Source organism: Thalassophryne amazonica, chromosome 19, assembly GCF_902500255.1.
Source record: "Thalassophryne amazonica chromosome 19, fThaAma1.1, whole genome shotgun sequence".
NCBI classification, from domain to species: domain Eukaryota; kingdom Metazoa; phylum Chordata; class Actinopteri; order Batrachoidiformes; family Batrachoididae; genus Thalassophryne; species Thalassophryne amazonica.
This window is the reverse complement of record NC_047121.1, coordinates 27,076,234-27,097,419: the sequence shown is the minus strand read 5'-3', so window position 1 is coordinate 27,097,419 and position 21,186 is coordinate 27,076,234. Positions and strand designations below refer to the sequence as shown.

Genomic DNA, 21,186 nt, shown 5'->3' with positions numbered 1-21,186 from the left:
GCCTCGGAGTGCTGGAGTTCACAGCGGCTGGACAGCACTGTTACCGCCGTCGGGGCGCCATGCAGCCCACTCTTGAATGCAGCGCGGGACCTGAGACTAACAAAGATGGCGGTGCCCAGCAGCTCTTTGTCACCCGCTCCACGACACCGCTGTTCTCCGGCAGAGGGAGCTGGGAAGCTTACCGGACACAGTCGAACTGTTAGCAGCCACTGCGGGCTGGTCTGAGAAGATTAAAGCCGTGCAGCTGGCACTTTCATTGACAGAGGAAGCTGCAGAATGCCTCCTGCTCCTGACCCCAGAGGAGAGAGGGGACTACTCTATGTTGGTCGGAGCTCTGCAGAGACGCTTTGGACTTTTTAATCTGAAAGACTCCCTGCGGTGTGAGTTTAAACACCGTGTCAGGCGGCCGGATGAGCCCCTGCGATCCCTGGCACATGAGATTGAGAGCTTGGGCAGACGCGCATATGAAGGAATGCCAAGCACAATCCTGATGAGCTAGTCTGTGACCAGTTCATCCATGCCCTGACACCTGTGGAGCTGCGCTTACACGTACAGCTCGCCCACTGTGTGACACTAGCTGAGGCGCTTGAACTGGCCCTAGAGAGGGAGGTCGCCACCTGTGCCATAAAGCCGTCAACACCTACACCAGTGATGGCTACCACTGTGAAAGAGCTGCCAGAACAGAGACCGGTGTGGGTAGAGGAGCTGGTACGTGCTGTGAAAAATCTGTCAGTGGGACCTAGTGTGAGTGGAGTGCAACACAACCTGCCTGCTGTCTGTTGGGGGTGTGGCAAGCCAGGACACATGCTCCGTCGCTGTCCAGAAACTAAAGGTCAGCAGGGAAACGGGAAAGGGTCCGTGTAGCCCGGATGACACGGACCCCGTCAACCATTCACCGGGATCCGCATGCTGATGCGGTAGAGACTGTGGGCTGGACAGAGGTGGGTGACCGCTGCCATGTTCCTGGTGCTGATTGGAAATGTTCCTGCCCAGCCCTTGTGGATACGGGATCTACTGCCACATTGGTGAGACCTGATGTCGTCCCAGAAGGGACCATTCTAGAGCTGACGTCAGTAAGGCTGCGGACAGTGACTGGTCAGACGGCTGAAATGAAGGGCAGAGGAACGTTTGTTTTCACAGTAGGGAGTTTGACAGTGACTTTTTCGGCATGGGTGGCTGAGGTGAAAGACCCATGTGTCTTGGCCTGGACTTTCTCAGAAGCACAGGGTGTGTAGTGGACCTCGGGGCAGGTATGCTCATCTTGCCGGGAGGGCAGACTACCCCACTAATCCCGCACTACAATCAGGTTCTCCCGGCGGCACCCACCTCATGCACTGCTGCACATTCAGAGCTAGCCACTCCTCATCTGGATGAGATCCAGCCCAGCCCGCCCACACCACTCACCCCAGCTGTGCTGTCTGCAGATGTTTTAGCTCCGCTGGGATGCCCCAGTGGATCGCGGGAGGCCATCCGGGGTATCTGGCAAGGAAGCTGCGTTGGTCTGGATGAACGGCAGCAGGTAGAACTGTGGCAGGTTCTGTGGGAATTTAAGGACATTTTTGCACTCAGTGACAATGAAGTGGGCCTCACACACCTGGCGGAGCACAACATTGACACTGGGGATGCACGCCCATCAAAGTGCGACCCCGTCGCTTGCCTATGATTCGACAGGAGGCTGCTGATCGTGAGGTTCAAGCCATGCTGGAGGGCGGGCATAATCGAGCCCTCAGACAGCCCATGGTCTTCGGCTGTGGTCATGGTCCCTAAAAAGAATAGCTCAAGGTGGAGGTTTTGCGTGGATTATAGGCCCCTAAACAAGGTGACAAAAAAAAGACTGTTACCCCCTTCCCCGAGTTGATGAGACCCTGGATTTGGTGTCCGGCTCCTCATGGTTCTCTTCACTGGACCTGCGCAGTGGGTATTGGCAGGTGCCCATCACCCAGGAATCCAGGCCAAAGACAGCATTCAGCACCACCAGGGGACATTGGCAGTTCAAGGTTTCTCAGCTTTGGACTGTGTAACGCGCCTGGGACATTCGAGAGGCTTATGGACAATGTTCTGGCCAAGGTTCCTCGACAGGAGTGCTTAGTGTACCTGGATGATGTCCTCGTCCATGGGAGGTCCTTCGAGGCTGCGCTGGACTCCCTGAGGCTGGTGCTGGGAAGGATTTGCTGCTGCCGGGTTGAAGTTGCACCCGGAGAAGTGTCACTTTATGCAGCGGGAGGTGGAGTTCCTTGGCCACAAAGTGAGCAGCGAAGGCATCAGCACGCTCCAGTGAAAATTCAGGCTATCTGGGACTGGCCAGTCCCAGATAACCAGAAGCAGCTCAAGAGTTTTCTCGGGCTGGCCTCTTACTATCGGAGGTTCGTGAAGGGTTTTTCCTGATTGGAGCCCCTCTTTTCCGTCTCCTCCAGAACAACCAGCCTTTCATGTGGACACCAAACTGCCAAGAGGCATTTTCTACCCTTAAGCAAGCTCTCACAAATGCCCCTGTTCTCATCACAGACCCGGATCCCACTTTGCCATTCTTGCTGGATACGGATGCCAGTGATGTGGGAATGGGAGCAGTATTGGGGCAGGTGGGTCCTGAAGGGGAGCGGGTGGTGGCATATTTCAGCCGTGTTTTCAATAAGAGTGAGAGACGCTATTGTGTGACCAGACGTGAGCTTCTTGCTGTTGTTTTGGCTGCCCGGCACTTCAAGTATTATTTATGTGGCGTGCCCTTCACAATCAGACTGATCATGCAGCCCTTCAGTGGCTGGTATCTTTCAGGGAGCCGGAAGGCCAGGTTGCAAGGTGGCTGGAGGAGTTGCAGTCTTTTCACTTCAGTGTTGTGCATCGACCAGGGGCCCAGCACGCCAATGCTGATGCCCTGTCCCGGCGTCCATGTGCAGTGGACGGTTGCAGCTACTGCGACCGCAGGGATGCCAGGGAATGGAACTCAGGGGGGTGGGGTTGGCTGCTGAACAAACATGCTGCTCTCTAGAGGTTGTTGGGGCTGCGGATTGGGCCTCTCAGCAGGAAACGACAAAGAGTTGAAATGTATGCGGCAGTGGGTCCAAAGCGGGGTCAGACCATCCTGGGAGGGGGTGATTGGCCTGTCGGGGACTGTTAAGGGCCTGTGGAGTAAGTTTAGCATGTTACGCATGCTAGATGGGGTACTCAGCGAGCATGGAAGGAGCCTGCCACAGGGGAAGAGAGATGGCAGGTAGTGGTCCCCAGAACCCTTAGACAGATAGTGCTGAAGGCGTGCCATGGGGGTACAGGCTCAGGACACTTCGGGAGTACTAGACCCTCCGTCGCTGCGCCAGGGGTTCTACTAGGGGTCAGCAATCGCCGTGATGTCGAGGATTTCTGTCGGCGCTGCGATGATTGTGCAGCCTATAAGGACCCCTTGATCAGTCCCGGGCCCTCTACAGCAGCAAGCAGTTGGGGAGCCCATGGAGAGGGTAGCGGTGGACATCATGGGCCCCTTTCCAGTGTCTGACAGAGGAAATAAGTATGTGCTCTGTGCGATGGACTACTTTACAAAATGGCCAGAAGCTTATGCTCTGCCGGATCAAGAAGCAGAAACAGTGGCAGACGCCCTGTTGGAGGACATGTTCAGCCGGTTTGGAACACCTGACATAATCCACAGTGACCAGGGCCGGAACTTCGAGTCCAAGGTTTTCACAGCTTTGTGTGACCGGTTGAATGTGCAGAAAACACGCACCACACCATTACATCCACAGAGTGATGGGTTAGTGGAGCGTTTTAACCGCACAATGCAGCAGCAGCTAGCAATCCTTACTGCCACCCACCAGCGCGACTGGGACAGACACATTCCCCTGGTTTTGATGGCCTACCGCTCTGCTGTCCAGAGCTCTACAAACTGTACCCCTGCCATGCTGATGCTGGCTAGGGAAATCCGGACACCAGCTGAGCTGGTTTTTGGGCGGCCACCAGACACAACACGGGACCCACCAGGGCCGGAGTATGCAAGAAAGCTGCAAGATCGTCTCGAGATAGCCCACACGTTTGCCAGGGACCAGCTGGAGAAGGCTGGCATGAGACAAAAGAGGAATTACGATTTGAGGAGCAAGGGCAGAAGTTTTACGGCCAGTGAACTGGTTTGGGTCTATTCGCCCAAACGTAAGAAGGGGCGTTGTCCAAAACTGGACAGTCACTGGTTGGCCCATGCAGGGTGCTAGAGCGTGTCGGGGAGGTGGTTTATAGGGTTCAGGTGCCCCCAAAGGGCAGGAAAGTAGCCCTCCACCGTGATAGATTGGCACCCTATAGGGGAGGGGCTCTCCCTTCATTTGAACAAAGTTCTGCCCCACTCTGTAGCCCAGAACGCTCAGCAGGACCAGATTCCCCAGTCCCATTTCCAGTGACATCCACTATGTCTCTGCTGCCATCTGGGAATGAGCGTGGGCCAGCCCCACGCAGGCCACAAAGACAGAGACGGAGACCTCCACGGTTTGGGGATTATTTGTTGACCCCTCGAGGGCGAGGGGCTTCATAAAGGGGGGGGGCAGTGTAATGATCATAGTTCTAATGTTCACGTTGTCACGCAAGGGTTAACTGTTCTCGAGTTGGGAGGGGGAGTGAGGGTGTGGTGAGCAGGAAGAGAAAAAGAGGAAAAAGAAGGTGTCGTCAGCGTGAGTTGTGGCTGCAACAGCAACTCTGTTGTCTTTGGTGTGTTAAAAATAAAAGCTCTGGAAGAGAACCATGGTCCTTGGCTGACTCCCTGCAGCGAGGGGTATTACAATACTATTAATATGAGCTTGCTCAATGGTAGACGAAGGCACAAACCAGAAATGGCACAAAAAAAATCTGCCCACTGGATGAAATCACGTTCAAGCGGAAATAGCACAAATAAATCTTGCGAGATCGCTCAATGGTAGACAAAGCCACAAACCGCAAATGGCACAAAAAATCTGCATGGTGAAATAAAACTCTGCAAATTAGTGCTGCTACGGACGCAACATGTTTTGGTACTGGTGGCGCCGCCATTCCCGCTTTGAATCGATCCTTTCGATCCTTGAAGGGCATGAAACGTCTAGACCTGCTTTGTGAGTATTCCTCGTGTTGTGATTAGCTCACCTGAGTATGTTAAAGTACAAAATGTTTTGAACAACGTAAATTTCACGGTACCAAAATGCTAAATTGGTAATTTTTTCCCACAAAGAAAGGCCAGAAAAGCTGTATGACATTTGCAGCTATGATTCTCAATTATTTTCAATTATGCCAAAAATGTATGTGGGACTCATCTCTAATTCGAAAGATATGCCTGCTAGAATTTCAGTTTTTAAATTTACATTTCATCACTACGCCAAAAAAAAAAAAAAAAAAAAAAAGTCGGAAGCACTGTGATAAGTAGTGAACACAGTGTTTCTTCAATAATTTATCTTTTATTTCTGGATTTCAACTATAACTTAGGGTTATGGTTAGCGGGTGAAGGGCTAAAACTTCTTTCTTACATTATTACAATATTGTCATAAAAAAAAAGAATCGTAATGACAATTGTGAAGTAGCCTATCATTACTTTGAGGTTCTGCAACAATTATTCAATTTTAAATTATTGTTTGATGATATATACACAGATAGTGAAGAGCTTTGCTCATTAATGTCAGCGACACCGAACAAATTAATAATACATTATATTACACAGCACTTTACACAGTGCTAAAAATATTTTACAGAACAGAGAAACTAACAAAGAACAAAGCAACTTTAATATAGAAAGATTTTTTAAAAATAAACAAGTTTATAAAATCAAACCTTTACTGTTACGTGATGGAATCACAACCATGACCGGCCCAAGATGGCGGCCGCATTTTTTTTTTTTAATTTGACTTTATTGTAACAATCATAAACATACATGTACACAGAGACACATGATGAAACATTACAGGAAAATATAACGATTAAATCTGGAGAGATTTCTTGCGCCTCAGCAACCAATGCGGCGTTGACTCTTTCTGGAAACAAGCCCAAAGTTATGGACCTGGCAACACAGGCCTAGTTCGAGAATGACAAAACCTTAAACCAATCGCAAACGTCAAAATCTTACCATTTTTGGTGATTTGGTCTTTCTAAAAGTAATCATCCAATAGCAGCGCTGAATGGGAGGGATTCGTTCCGTCACAGAGTTGTGGTATAGCCAATGGGAAAGCGAGTAGTGAAAATTAGTGGGCGTAATTCAGGTTGCGTCGCTGTCGTGTTTGGTTTCAGTGCAGGACAGAGGAGCTGCTGCTGCTGTCACTTCCAAAAGGTTTGGCATAATCTTACAAACAAACAAGCAAAAAGCCTTGCCTTTCTAAACCTCTGATTTCTGCTGTTTTCTGCAAAGCGTTTGGAGGCAGCCATATGTCAGCGGGCCGGGAGGCTAGCAGGTCGTTAAACTGGCTGGATGTGTGTGGTTTGACAGGTTAGCGGCTAGCAGTTAGCCTGGTTCGGTTTGTTCTGGATAAATGGTTCCGTTTCTGTCCCGCCTCCGGTCCAGTCGGGGTTCCGAGCTCAGATGCTCACTGCTGGTCTACGACACCGCAGCTTTTGGCTAATGTTTAACCTAAAGCTAAAAATTAAACCTGTATGCACAAACACCAGCGAAGTTAAAGCTGCAGTTTGGTGTCCTGCTGCTAAAGCAGCTCCGTTTGACACTATGGAGGCTTTTTTCCCTTAATTGCTTTAAAATACGTTGGCTGTGATTTTTGTTTGTTTCCTTTTCAGCAGTAGGCTATTATGTGTTGCAGAAATTGTAAAGAGAAGCATTAAGTTGTATATTTTTCATCCAGATCTGTGCAAAAGTTTTAGGCCCACGTGGGACGAAATATTGAAAAATTTTTCTTCTAACATTGATGTTGTTTGACCATTTTTCACATTTTATTAATATAAAATTTCTTTAAGATGGGGGAGGGGTACTAATTTGAGGGATACATGCCTTGGCAGAGATATGACTTGTAACTTCATTGAATAGTTAATTTAATGAAATTGACCAAATGCATCATTTTATCTTTGTTGGAGTGAGAATGTTTGCATATTTGAATTTTGAATTTGAATTTATTAGGCACCAATGCAAAAAACAAACACTCATTTGCAGACCACAAAAACACTACAAAAAATAAAACAAAAGTTAACAGGAAAGAAAGAACAAGAAAACAATAAACATGGTGCCCGAAAGGTCTAGGCAGAAGCAACGCTTATCAATGCCTACACCCACTCATACAGTCAGATCAACCCAGGCTAGATGCCAGTTCATACATGGTCATTTCCAACAAAGCCTGAACAGTAGTAGCTCATAACTACCACTGAGGGAAGTGAGTATTTCATAACAGCTCCTATTTCGTTCTAGTTACCCCAGTACATTCAATAGTAAGAATTTAAATGAAGCACATTCATCATACAACACAACTCAACGTTTTCCATCAGATACATATCCGTCGAACACCATTTCTTGTATAAATATTTAAACTGATTGATATTTGGACATCGTTGGAGTTTCTCAGGTAGCTTATTCCATTTTTTTGGGCCACAAATGGAGACACAGAAGCATTTCCTGGTCGTCCTTGCGCCTGCAATTTAAAATGATACAAACCCCTTAAAATATATTCCTTCCCTTTGCATAAAAGTGAATTCTGACAGGTACTTGCTTATTTTTTTACTTTATACATCAATTGAACAGTCTTAAATTAAATCATGTCATGGAGTTTTAAAATCTTTGATTTAATAAACAGTGGATTGGTATGATCAAGTTGCTGTTGTATCACTCACAAGGCAGAAAAAAAAAATTCCAAATTGTGATCTGTCTGATGTACATTACAGTTACTTTATCAACTAGAAGGCAGTCAGAGTGCATACCTCCGCCAAAGCGACATGTTCCTCAGTGCTTAAAACTTCTGGATCCAAAATACGTTTCAAATCAAACTCAGTTCTCATTTTCTGGTGCATTATTCACAAAATTTCATCAACATCTACTCAACCGCTATGTGCCAAACATTTTTCTGGATCTCAGTTTCAGAGTATATTCTTGAGCACCTTCAAAATTTAATCACTTATTCCTAGGGGTGTAACGATACACAAAAATCACGGTTTGATATGTACCTCGTTTTGAGTTCACGGTTTGGTTCATTTTCGGTACAGTATGGGAACAAAATGCAAAACTGAAATTTGCTTGTTATTTAAACCAACAATTATTATAACATTATACAAACAGGAAAATAAATAAAATTATTGCAAAGTGCTGCCTGGTAATAAGTTAATAAAATGTTATCAAATAAACAACAAATGTATGAAATGTTAGAAAAAATAATTTCTAGTCAACAGCTTTTAACAAAACCTTTCCACAAGTAAAGCGCAGCACAACAGTTCCAGCATGAAACCCTGTTCAATTTTATTCAACCTTCATATTTTTGCCAGAAAAATTAACTTGTCCAAGACTCACACTCTATAAGGAATTTTTTTTTAAAGAAAATTAATGTTAAAGAATCCCTTTACTTTTGTACAATTTATTTTATTTTCTATCTCTTTCTATTTATAATAATACTGTGAATGTTATTGTGGCCTTAACTGTTCGTTTAATGTTTAATATATCTTTTTTTAAATAAAGTTTTGAAAACAAAATCATTGTGGGAGAGGTAAAAAAAAGAGTAAAACCACCTTAACAATATTTAGAACCACAAATAATCTTTATTCTTGTTTTGTTAATTTATTTTGCCATTAAAATTGGCTATCACTTATTAAAATAACTTGTCAAGGCCAGGGCTTCTCAAAGTCTGCGGACTATTTAATCATAGCGCAGCAAGCGAGGTCAATAGGCTGAGCGAGTCCGAGTGAGGTTTGTGGGCTTGGTCTAAATCACAAGCAGGTGTTTTTTTGGTTTTTGTTTTTTTTCTCATCCGACAGAGTTGAAATGTCTAAGTTGATTCCCTGTTGCAGCTCCAAATACAGTTGTTTATTAATCTACAGTTTCTTTTCAAGTCTTTATTCAAATACTAAGTGATATCTTCAGTTTATGTATTTATCTGTATGTGTCTGAGCAAAGGTCTGAAAACCAAACAAATGTAGAGCAAACCTCAACCACGGGCCAAGGATCCGCTAGATCTGGCTGGCTATCTTATCCAGGTCAAATTGCACTTATGTAACTCGCATGACCTCTGACCATAATCAAGATGTGCACCACAGCTTACTGCCAAAAAATTGCTGCATAGTAACAACCACCTTAATCCACATTTAGCTCACTTCCAAAGTGAAATGTTTCTACAAAACATGTTTCTAAAAAAAAATTACTTCTGCCAGCAAGTGAACAGCTAAATGAAGCAATGACAGAAAACATGAAGGCAATAAATCATCGCATGTAAGAAGCTGCAGACTAGAACGTTAAATATTTGTACTTTCGTATTTGTTCATTTATTTTTAAGTAGAATGGCATTTTGCGAGCACATACCTCCACTACTCCACTGTGTAATATGTATATGTCGTGAACATGAATGAGCAAAGCTCTTCAGCATCTCAGTATGGTCTTCATCTACCTTTACAACAATATTGTTTGGTTTGTGGCTTGATTTTTTTTTTTTTTTTGAATTTTAATTTTCATTTTTTTTACGACATTGTTGTCCAGTTTGTGGCTTTTTCCCCTATGGGCAGATTTTTTTTATTTTTTTTATTTATTTTTTTGTACCATTTCTGGTTTGTGCCTTCATCTACTATCAAGTGAGCTTTGTGCCACTGCGCGGCGCATTGTTCATGTTACTTGCATCAATGGATGGACACCAGTCAGTTGTGACTTTGATCTCATTACATACCTGTGATGTCATAAGGGAAGAGTGAAATGTACATGAAATTCATGCACTGCTCGAGAAATTAAATTCTATACCCACTTACTCCAATCAAGGGTCATGGGGTGGAGGGGACTGGACTAGGGCTGCAGCTATCGATTATTTTAGTAATCGAGTAGTCTGTCGATTATTCTGGCGATTAATTGAGTAATCGCATAAAAAGTACTCTTGCGTTTTTAAACATCATAGTCCAGGGCTCTCCCATACTGCTGCGTTTACACATAGGCAGGACGTGCTACGAATGTCATACTTATGTCATTCTTGGCACATTCCTGACATTCTTAACGTGACTTAACGCATCTGAAAAGGTTTCTTAATAGTGCATGTTGGTGTGTGATATTCGTGATTTTCGTGGAGCATGTTTTTGGCTGTCAAAAAATCTTCCACGAATGTCACGCACCACCCTCATTTCACCTCATGTTGTAGAGGTCACAACTGAGCGTGTTGATCCGTCTTGATTAGTGGTGATCCTTAATAGAGCATGACAGTGTTCTTCTCTCGTGCGCACAGTTAAATCCTGCTGCACTGCATTCAGTTTCATTGCGTTGGGCTTGAGACCAGAGGATCCTTTGCTCAAATCCCAGCTCGACCAGAAAGTCACTAAGGGCCCTTGGGCAAGGTCCTTAATCCCCTAGTTGCCCCTGGTGTTTAGTGGGCACCTCGCATGGTAGCAGCCTCACATCGGGGTGAATGTGAGGCATTGATGTGTAAAGTGCTTTGTGTGTCTGATGCAGATGGAAAAGCACCATAAATGCAGTACATTTACCATTTGGACCTGTCGGTACCTTGCAACTGCCTCCGGACTCCTCTGAGATAGCATATCCTGGAAAGACTTCTTCTTCATTTGGATGGGTTTCCTGACCACTGGTGTCCCAACACAGTGTTTGAGGGTTAGCCTACTGCCCCTTGAGGCACCTAAGACCTTCAGTCCACAGCTCCCTGCTGCAGCTTCAGCAGTGGAAACTTAGAACATTGCTCATTCTGGTTCAATGTCCTCAACCTCCACAGGGATGCCAGAAAATCTCTGCCAGAGGTGCGAGTTGAAGATCTCTTGGACAGTGGGCTCCTCCAGATGTTCCCAGTTCACCCACACTCCATTTGGGCTTGCCAGATCTGTTCAAAGTCCTCCTCCATCCTCTGATCCAAATTACCACCGGATGGTTATCAGTTGACAGCTCTGCCACTCTCTTCACCAGAGTGCCCAGAACATGCGGCCTCAGATCAGATGATGCAATCATAAAATTGATCAATGACCCGGTTTAATGTACACTTATGAGCATCCTTGTTTGAACACTGTTATTGTGGTTCATGGTAGTGTAACAGTGTTGTTAGTGTTCTTGATTTATTGTGTTGTTGTAGTTTAAATTAGTTTATTTAGTTAAGTGTCATGAAAATTCAGTAAGGCATATCTTCTATTATACATTCCAAATCTAAGGTGGAACTCTGCTAGTGTATACTAAAGTATATATATGAATTTCTAAGAAAAAAAAGAGTAGAGCCACTTAGGTTCCTGGTCTTAAGAACCAGGGATGGTAGGTTAAAAAGGATTTTTTTAATCCCATGGGAACTCTTCCTACCCACCTAATTGGCTCAAGAATATGGACAGCATGTATATGTGATATTTACATAATCAGGGTAGTAAACAACATATACAAGAAATATAGTTTCTGGTATATAATATTATAGGAGTTTGCTCCTGAAACCTAAATGTCCATACAGGAGAAGCTTGTAGTATACATCTACCTAGTCTGTAGACTTGTTGTAAAACTAAATTATAGCTCATAGGCTAAGCTATAAATATAGTTATGTTATAATAGAAACAGAAGCTATGATGTAATATGTTTTAGATTTCTATCTAAAGTTCACCCTGCTAGCTTACTATAGGAAGACAAAATCCATACTCAACATGCTTTCTAATGGAAACCCCAAACTTAGATACTGTTTATTGATATAAAAGTATAAATCACGAAAGTAGGCTAGCTATAGCCAGCTGAGCTACCATTAATTTAGCCGTTAAGTAGCCAACCGTACCTTGCTAGCCAACAAAGCTAAACAAAGCCGGTAACTGGCGTATAAAGTACAATAGTGTTGCTTCACCCTACAATACGGTATTAACAATAAATGTAAACAAAAGTGTGCATTAACGTAGGCTTCCCAAACAGAAAAGAACTAAGTTGTTAGCTATGACAAACGGTGCTTTAGCCAGCTCGATAAGCTAACGTTAGCTGTTAGGTTTAACTAATTGTACGCCACTCCTCCATTTTATCACTAATATAATTAATAATAATAGAGAACAAGAAAAAGGACATTTGTATGTATTCACAACCATAAAGCGTGCTGAAATGTATGGAGACAAGATATAAGTACCTTAGTGAAAGGATACTGAGGTGGAAATGCTCCTGGCTAATGAGAGTTAAGGGGCTCGCGGCCACAGCGACATGTAGGCCAGGGTAGCCCTTAACTGGCTTGACGGAGAGGGATAAATTCCAGGTACGTTAACGTCGACAGTGGTAGGCCTAGAAAATAAAATCTCTCTCTCTCTCTCGTTGCGATCGAAAGGTTACCCTACTGGCTAGGTTATGGATAGCTACTATAGGCAGACAACTTCCATCTTCTACATGCTTTCTAATGGAAACCCCAACGTTAGATATTATCTCTTGGTATCTATTAAAAAAAAATCTTTTAAACTGAAGAACCAATTTGTCATAGAGAAACCCTTGTTTAACTAATCTACTAGGAAGTTTATGGTGTCTAGTGGGAAAAACTTGGTAATTATCACAGATTCAATCAATTCTTAGTAGTTGGGAGGTGTAAACACTGTATGAAGGTTTACTTGGTATGTTACTACTCATATAAGGACATTTTACAATATGAAAGTCAAAATCATCCCGTTTGTCAAAAACTGCTGTTCTAAGCTGTCTATCTGTAGTGCTCAACTCTATAAGTATGAAAGTTTGTTATTGTTTTCCTCTTGTCTTTTAAGCTTTAATTCTGAATGATAAATATTTTTAATTTCAAAGTTTGTTGTTTTCTCGTCTTTTAAGCTTTAATTCTGAATATTTCATTCTCAAAATTAGGGTTATTTAAAGTAAGTAGGTCATCAGTTTAATGGAAGGTATTACTAAAAGTTTTTGCTGACTGGCTATCTGTTTTAAGTTTCTTTCATAAATTTGTATTCATAAAAAAGGAAAAGGTTAGCTAAAAGTGGAGCACAGTCTGTTCCCATAGGTATCCTTATTGTTTGTTTTGAAAATTCTGTTGCCAACCTCTGTATAGATATTGTCTACAAGGAATTCTATATGATCATATCGGTAATAATTTTAATGTTATATTTAGTCACAAATTCTTGGTGTTTTTTTTTTTTGTTGACAATATCTTCTATGTGACTATTATAAGACAGATATGTTTGTGAGCTTGTCCCATCACTAGTGCTAAGTTCCTTTAAATTTTAAAACTACATCTAAGTAATATTTTTTCAAATTATTAGGATATTGTTGCTGGCTTTATCTGCTGGTACTAAAACAAAATGTCTTTTAAAGTTATTTAGGTATTCTAGGCAAACCTTGTCTGACAGTACGTTTTTTTTGTATGAATTTTTCCTTTTTTCCTAAGTCTGTGTATCTTAATTTGAACTCTTTCTAATACTCTGCCTTCCGAATGTTCTAGTATATACTTTTTCTTTTTTTTGCCCATTTTTTTGTAATCCTTAATGGCTTTTTTAACCATTATGAGGTTTGTGTCCCAGTTAATATTATTTCATTCTCTAAACGATGGTCCTTTACTAAGTAATATTCTAAGCTTCCTATTTTCAGTTATTCCAAGATTATCAGTTATTACATGTCCTGTTGGCTCGTATTTGAAATTTGACAAGTGGCAGTCACAGCTAAGGTTTGTCATTCCTAATTCAAAGTCAAAATTTTTTATGCTTTGTTTGAAATTAAAAACTTTTCCAGCTATAGTTTTAGTATATGAATAGCTAATAACAGGGTGGGGGTTGATCACTGATGAAATTTGGTAAAGTTTTTTGGATTGGTTTGCTATGTAGAATCTGTGATAGTTTGATAATTTCAATGCCTTTGTTGAGAAAAGGAATTTTCAAGAAAGATTTATTACTATTTTTGGTTATTGTAGTTTTTTTCCATTTTATGTAAACCTAACCTAAAGCAAGCTAAATCTTTTATGTCAAAAGGAATATAAATAGGCATTTTTTTCTAAAAGTAGTGTATTTGCTAAAGCTGTTAGGGTGCCAAGTTTTCATTGTATAACTGAAAAATTGTGATAAGTTCATGTACTAACCCATTTCTATTGTGATTGTTAACTTGTTCTCTCAATTTAAGTTCTAAATCTCTTTGTAGTAGCATGCTGTCTATTGTGCTTACCTGATTGTTTTTTGAACTTACATTATTTTTTTGGTTAATGCACATACTACAATATTTTAAATGTATTTTTTAGAAATGTTACCTAGTTTTTTGACAGTCATTAAATCCATATGGATAAATTGTGGCTAGTTCCTTGTACCAGTATTCCTCCCTTTTGTAATCATTTTGAAACTAAGCTCAGGCATTCACCCTCTTCAAAAAATACTTCCTCTATAGGCATTACATCTGTGTCATCCACACTATGAGCATATAAGCAAAAGTGTTGGTATAAAAATAAATCACACATTTTTAAGTGCGCGATTTTTATTTAGTAACTTAAATGTAAGTACATCATATGATTGCAAATGTTTAAAAATGCATGGATGACACAAGAAACTGAAAACACTTATTTCCATTGTGGTCTATTTAAAAAAAAAAAAAAATTAAATGACAAAATAAATGTAATGATGATAATAATAATAATGGTAGTGTGTATATGATAACAAGAACTAAACAATTTATAAATATATTAAGACAGCAAATTAACATTCAACATTTATGTAATTAACAGGAAATAAAAGGGTTGACTTCTAAAAATTGTTGAGGTCTAAGGTTCTAAAAACATTCTGAACTCACACTATTCCAACTCATTTTTAGAAACTTTGCTTCATTTATTACCCCACTTGAAAAAATGTCAGTTACCTATATTTTTTTTAAATACTATCCACTCAGGAGGCCGTGTATCCCCACGGGCAGCACACTTATATGTGTGTATGTTTATATACGTATTTCAGACAAATACAGACAACACAAAAATGATTTAAGTAAATTTAAGAAATTGAGTATGACCTTAAATGCTCTTGACAGCACATAGTCCTTAAATAAAATCTACTCTTGGACAACTGTGGCTTCTTGTCCAGGGAGGAATTTCCTGCTGAGGGTGTGCAGGGTTGGCAGAATCATCTAACGTTGGTGCCGTTTGGCCCCAGAACAATGAAGCTCCAAGAATGTGGATTTCTCAAGATTGCAGATAAGGCTGTTGTAAGGTTTGAGGAACTGCAGTAATGACAATGATTTTTATTTTTTTCTCAGCAAAATAAGTAAGGTAATTTCTCAGAAATCAAGGTGAAAATGTATACATTTGCATTTTCTGACCGCCTCATGGATAATTCTGAAGGACCCAAGTCCAGCTTGGTCATCAAAGTCTTGATAAAAGTGGGATAGGAATAAACCAGGGTGTGCTGTGCCACCTGCCTCCATGATGCCTCTCAATACTGGGATGGACCCTAACACAAAAAAACAAAACAACAAGCTGAGGCATCTGTCTGATAGCTTTGACATGAATTGGAATAAAACTGGGAAATGCCTGCTCTTTGTTGTATAGAAAGTTGACATCTGCTTTCTGGAACGCCTTGGACATCTGTGCAAGGTGGGGCAAAATATCAGCCTGTAGATAAAGAACAGTAACAAATCTGTAGGTGGCACAGAATGTGTACAGGTCTCTGGACACTTTCTGATGTCTACCTCCTCAGCTAATTAGGAAGCACAGCTGGTAGGTTCTTCTGCAGCTTCTGAATGGTGAGATGCTGTGTGAGCCACTGGGCATCCTTTTCTTCTTAGAGGTAGAATATTTTATGTATGTATGTAAAATCATGAAACTGTAAGCTATCAGGCTCTTGTATACATAAGAAATTTAAGGCACACCTTGATAGGTTTTCTTTTGTCTTGGCACTGTTACAAAAGTGTAGATGTGCTTGACCTCTTTGGATGAATCCTTGCACAAAAGTGCAATTCAGTGAGCAGCTCATGCTTCTAAAAATGAAGAAAAAAGTCTATTGTGTAAAATGCAGTGTATTTTGTACATTAGTGTAAAATACTGCACTTGGTTATTAGACCATGTCTATATCACAAAAGGTCATGGACACATTTTGAAAATTTTGTGGAGAGATGCTCATTAACGTAGGAGTTAAATTTTGCATGTTATCCTGATTGAATTTATTTATTTATTTTTTTGAAATAGTTTTCTCATGACTTCCCAAGATTCTGATTGCGTTAGAAGTCATATGACTTTGCTCCTATCTGTTGTCTTAATTTACTACTGCTAAGACATTCTAAATATTCAGTCTTATCTCCAGTGCCTTGCAGATCTGTCAGCCACTTGGAATTTATTTTTGTTTGACGACAAACAAAAATAACTTCACTCGCATCATTGTTAACAATTCGACATTTTCATCTCTGAGAAAACAAATCTCTATAACATGATGGAAATTAACTATAAATGACAATTATGGCATAAGTGCACTCCCCTTTAAGTATCAATGTATGGATGTATCACAGAAAATGACTATCATGGAAAATGTTAGTAACTAAAGTCTTTTAAAGGGGTGTTTTTTTTTTTTTTGTTTTTTTTTTATTGCAGCCTCCAGCGCCAGAAAATGGAAAATCTCAAAATATTAGAATATTCCTTTAAGAATATTTGTTGTAAACTGTGTGAGGCCCTAATATTTCAGAGCTAAATATTAGGATTTAGAGTTGTTAAGTCCTCCCCTTTTTCAGGTTCAGTGCAAATTGGTGAGGACAGATAAGATATTGACAATTTAATGTCAAAATGTAATTTTTAGTTTTATTAAGTGTTGTCTTCTGTCCTGTGTACTTGTCAGAAGTCTTGGTTTAAAATTGTAATGTATGTGCACTTGTTGTCAGCCCAGTTGTCCATCCACCATCATGGGAAAGAAGAGCAGAGTGAAAACTCAGAAGTCTGGTTCAGGAGGAGCCAGTGCTGTGGTTTCCCCAAAGGAGATGATGAATCTGGTATCTGAACTGCTGCAGAGTACGTTTATCTGCACCTCACACCGCAAGTCCTTTCACCTCAAATTATTTAAACAGTGCAGCTATCCTCTGAGCAAATGTCATGAAGAAATCTGTGTTGTGTATGATACACAAAAAGAAAGATAGTCTGGATAGAGTTGGAGCTTCTGTTTACGTAACTCATTGTGTTTGAGGAGGTTCAGAACATTCTAACCAAATATCCACCACAGAAAATTCTCCGCACATGCCTATCTTGTCACTTTTTTATAGGTTTTAGCAGTAAAATCTGACCCCCCCCCCCCCCCCCCCAAAAATGGAATTGAATCTGGATAAGAACTCATGTTGTGATGTATCTGCTGCTTATAAAACAAATTTCATTTATTTTGTTTTTTTGTATTCAACATCCTTAAATTTTATGACCTCACATTATTTCAAAGGTTTACTGTGGACAAGTTTTAGGCACTGTAGAATATTTATTTTTTATTTTCAAATTTACTTCAGTGTTGGATAGTAAATTGTGAAAATTCTGTGACTTTCCTCCTCCCCACCACCAATGTGCAAACTTCTCTCCATGCCAATCTTCTTTTAGCTGCTCCTGTTAGGGCTCGCCACAGGAGATCATCTGTACAGCCATCTCACTCTGACCTCTGCAGCTTCCTCTGTCACGCAAACCACTTTACATACATGTCCTGCCTCACATCCTCTAAAATCCTCCTCTTTGGCTTCCCTCTTCTCCTGCCTGGTGACTCCATCCTCTGGATCCTTCTCCTTATATATCCTCTGCATGTCAAAACCATCTCACTCTCCTCTCTTAATCTTCAAATCATCCTACCTTGCAATCCCGGCGAACTAGGATATGTAACCTTGTCCATCTTTGTCATTCCCATGGAAAGTTACAGTGTGTTTAGTTCAGAAACAACCAGCTCTTTACTTTTTCAGTCTTGCTGACACCTTCTTCATCACAAATAACTTCTGCTTTTCTTCATCCACTCCTCCCTGCCTGCACTCTCTTCATCACCTCCATACCCACCATAAAAACAAAACAAAAAAACAGACTCTTTAATTTTTGTTGCCTGCATACTGGGTGACACAAATGTCCTTGTGTTGAGGCTGACAGAGCTGCATAAGTAGACTGGAGATGTATGCTGTGGTTGTGTAGTTTGTTGCGCCGTGTTTCATGATGAAAATTTAAAGAATGATCACCAGTGTGTGACTTCTGTCATTGTAAGTTATAATGTGATGTTAAACAACCTTAGTCATATTAAATAACTGTTTAGGTGCTCACTCCCTGACATTTGTCTGAGCTCCAAATGAACTTAAATGTTATTTCCCAAAACATACATGTATAATTATTAGCATGTTTTTGCATATTTGTTTTACTTACAATATTATTTCTGTAGTGGTTTTTTTTTTTTTTTTAAATGACAGTTAAAGCTTGTACTTCAAACTCCTGCTGAAGATTTGACATCTGCCCAAGTTGTGTGTGTGTATATGTATGTGTGTATATGTATGAAATCACTGGCCTCTGAGGATGTTCATTCAGTTGTTTAATTTTGTAGAAAAAAAGCAGATCACAGACATGACACAAAACTAAGTCATTTCAAATGGCAACTTTCTGGCTTTAAGAAACACTATAAGAAATCAAGAAAAAAGATTGTGGCAGTCAGTAATGGTTACTTTTTTAGACCAAGCAGAGGAAAAAAATATGGAATCACTCAATTCTGAGGAAAAAATTATGGATCACCCTGTAAATTTTCATCCTCAAACTAACACCTGCATCAAATCAGATCTGCTCGTTGACATTGACCCTGTGCCATGACACTGACCCTACGTGTCTTTTGCAAGGAATGTTTTCGCAGTTTTTGCTCTATGGCAAGATGCATTATCATCTTGAAAAATGATTTCATCATCCCCAGACATCCTTTCAGTTTGTCCAAAATATCAACGTAAACTTGTGCATTTATTGATGATGTAATGACAGCCATCTCCCCAGTGCCTTTACCTGACATGCAGCCCCATATCATCAATGACTGTGGAAATTTACATGTTCTCTTCAGGCAGTCATCTTTATAAATCTCATTGGAACGGCACCAAAACAAAGTTCCAGCATCATCACCTTGCCCAATGCAGATTCGAGATTCATCACTGAATATGACTTTCATCCAGTCATCCACAGTCCACGATTGCTTTTCCTTAGCCCATTGTAACCTTGTTTTTTTTCTGTTTGTGTTAATGATGGCTTTCGTTTAGCTTTTCTGTATGTAAATCCCATTTCCATTAGGCGGTTTCTTACAGTTCGGTCACAGACGTTGACATTCCAGTTTCCTCCCATTCGTTCCTCATTTGTTTTGTTGTGCATTTTCGATTTTGAGACATATTGCTTTAAGTTTTCTGTCTTGACCGCTTGATGTCTTCCTTGGTCTACCAGTATGTTTGCCTTTAACAACCTTCTCATGTTGTTTGTATTTGGTCCAGAGTTTAGACACAGCTGACTGTGAACAACCAACATCTTTTGCAACATTGCATGATGATTTACTCTCTTTTAAGAGTTTGATAATCCTCTCCTTTGTTTCAATTGACATATCTCGTGTTGAGCCATGATTCATGTCAGTCCACTTGGTGCAACAGCTCTCCAAGGTGCGTTCACTCCTTTTTAGATGCAAACTAACGAGCAGATCTGATATGATGCAGGTGTTAGTTTTGGGGATGAAAATTTACAGGGTGATTCCATAATTTATTCCTCAGAATTGAGTGATTCCATATTTTTTCCTCTGCTTGGTCTAAAAAAGTAACCATTACTGACTGCCACAATATTTTTTCTTGATTTCTTATAGTGTTTCTTAAAGCCAGAAAGTTGCCATTTGAAATGACTTTAGTTTTGTGTCATGTCTGTGATCTGCTTTTTTTTTCGACAGAATTAAACAACCGAATGAAACATCCTCCGAGCCGGTGATTCCATAATTTTTGCCAGGGGTTGTATATTTCTGTATGTATATGTGTGTGTGTGTATATATATGTGTGTGTGTATATATACTCAACAAAAATATAAACGCAACACTTTTGGTTTTGCTCCCATTTTGTATGAGATTAACTCAATGATCTAAAACTTTTTCCACATACACAATATCACCATTTCCCTCAAATATTGTTCACAAACCAGTCTAAATCTGTGATAGTGAGCACTTCTCCTTTGCTGAGATAATCCATCCCACCTCACAGGTGTGCCATATCAAGATGCTGATTAGACACCATGATTAGTGCACAGGTGTGCCTTAGACTGCCCACAATAAAAGGCCACTCTGAAAGGTGCAGTTTTGTTTTACTGGGGGGGGGGGGGGGAAACCAGTCAGTATCTGGTGTGACCACCATTTGCCTCATGCAGTGCAACACATCTCCTTCGCATCATCCGTGAAGAGAACACCTCTCCAACGTGCCAAACGGCAGCGAATGTGAGCATTTGCCCACTCAAATCGGTTACAACGACGAACTGGAGTCAGGTCGAGACCCAGATGAGGACGACGAACATGCAGATGAGCTTCCCTGAGACAGTTTCTGACAGTTTGTGCAGAAATTCTTTGGTTATGCAAACCGATTGTTCCAGCAGCTGTCCGAGTGTCAGACGATCTTGAAGGTGAACATGCTGGATGTGGAGGTCCTGGGCTGGTGTGGTTACCCGTGGTCTGCGGTTGTGAGGCTGGTTGGATGTACTGCCAAATTCTCTGAAACGCCTTTGGAGACGGCTTATGGTAGAGAAATGAACATTCAATACACGAGCAACAGCTCTGGTTGACATTCCTGCTGTCGGCATGCCAATTGCACGCTCCCTCAAATCTTGTGACATCTGTGGCATTGTGCTGCGTGATAAAACTGCACCTTTCAGAGTGGCCTTTTATTGTGGGCAGTCTAAGGCACACCTGTGCACTAATCATGGTGTCTAATCAGCATCTTGATATGGCACACCTGTGAGGTGGGATGGATTATCTCAGCAAAGGAGATGTGCTCACTATCACAGATTTAGACTGGTTTGTGAACAATATTTGAGGGAAATGGTGATATTGTGTATGTGGAAAAAGTTTTAGATCTTTGAGTTCATCTCATACAAAATGGGAGCAAAACCAAAAGTGTTGCGTTATATTTTGTTGAGTGTATATGTGGTGTGTGTGTGTGTATGTATATATATGTGTGTGGTGTGTATGTATGTA

General features: G+C 41.1%; 1 protein-coding gene across 1 annotated transcript in view; it reads left to right on the top strand.

The window, feature by feature from the left end:
* Positions 1-6,215: 6,215 nt before the first annotated feature.
* The window catches only part of setd3 (SET domain containing 3, actin histidine methyltransferase), a 110,760-nt gene continuing 95,789 nt past the window's right edge, over positions 6,216-21,186 (top strand). The window contains exons 1-2 of the mRNA XM_034195571.1: positions 6,216-6,256; positions 16,880-17,006. Of these exons, the coding sequence (XP_034051462.1) occupies positions 16,901-17,006 (106 nt within the window). The 5' untranslated portion in view covers positions 6,216-6,256; positions 16,880-16,900. The remainder of the gene's footprint in view (positions 6,257-16,879; positions 17,007-21,186) is intronic.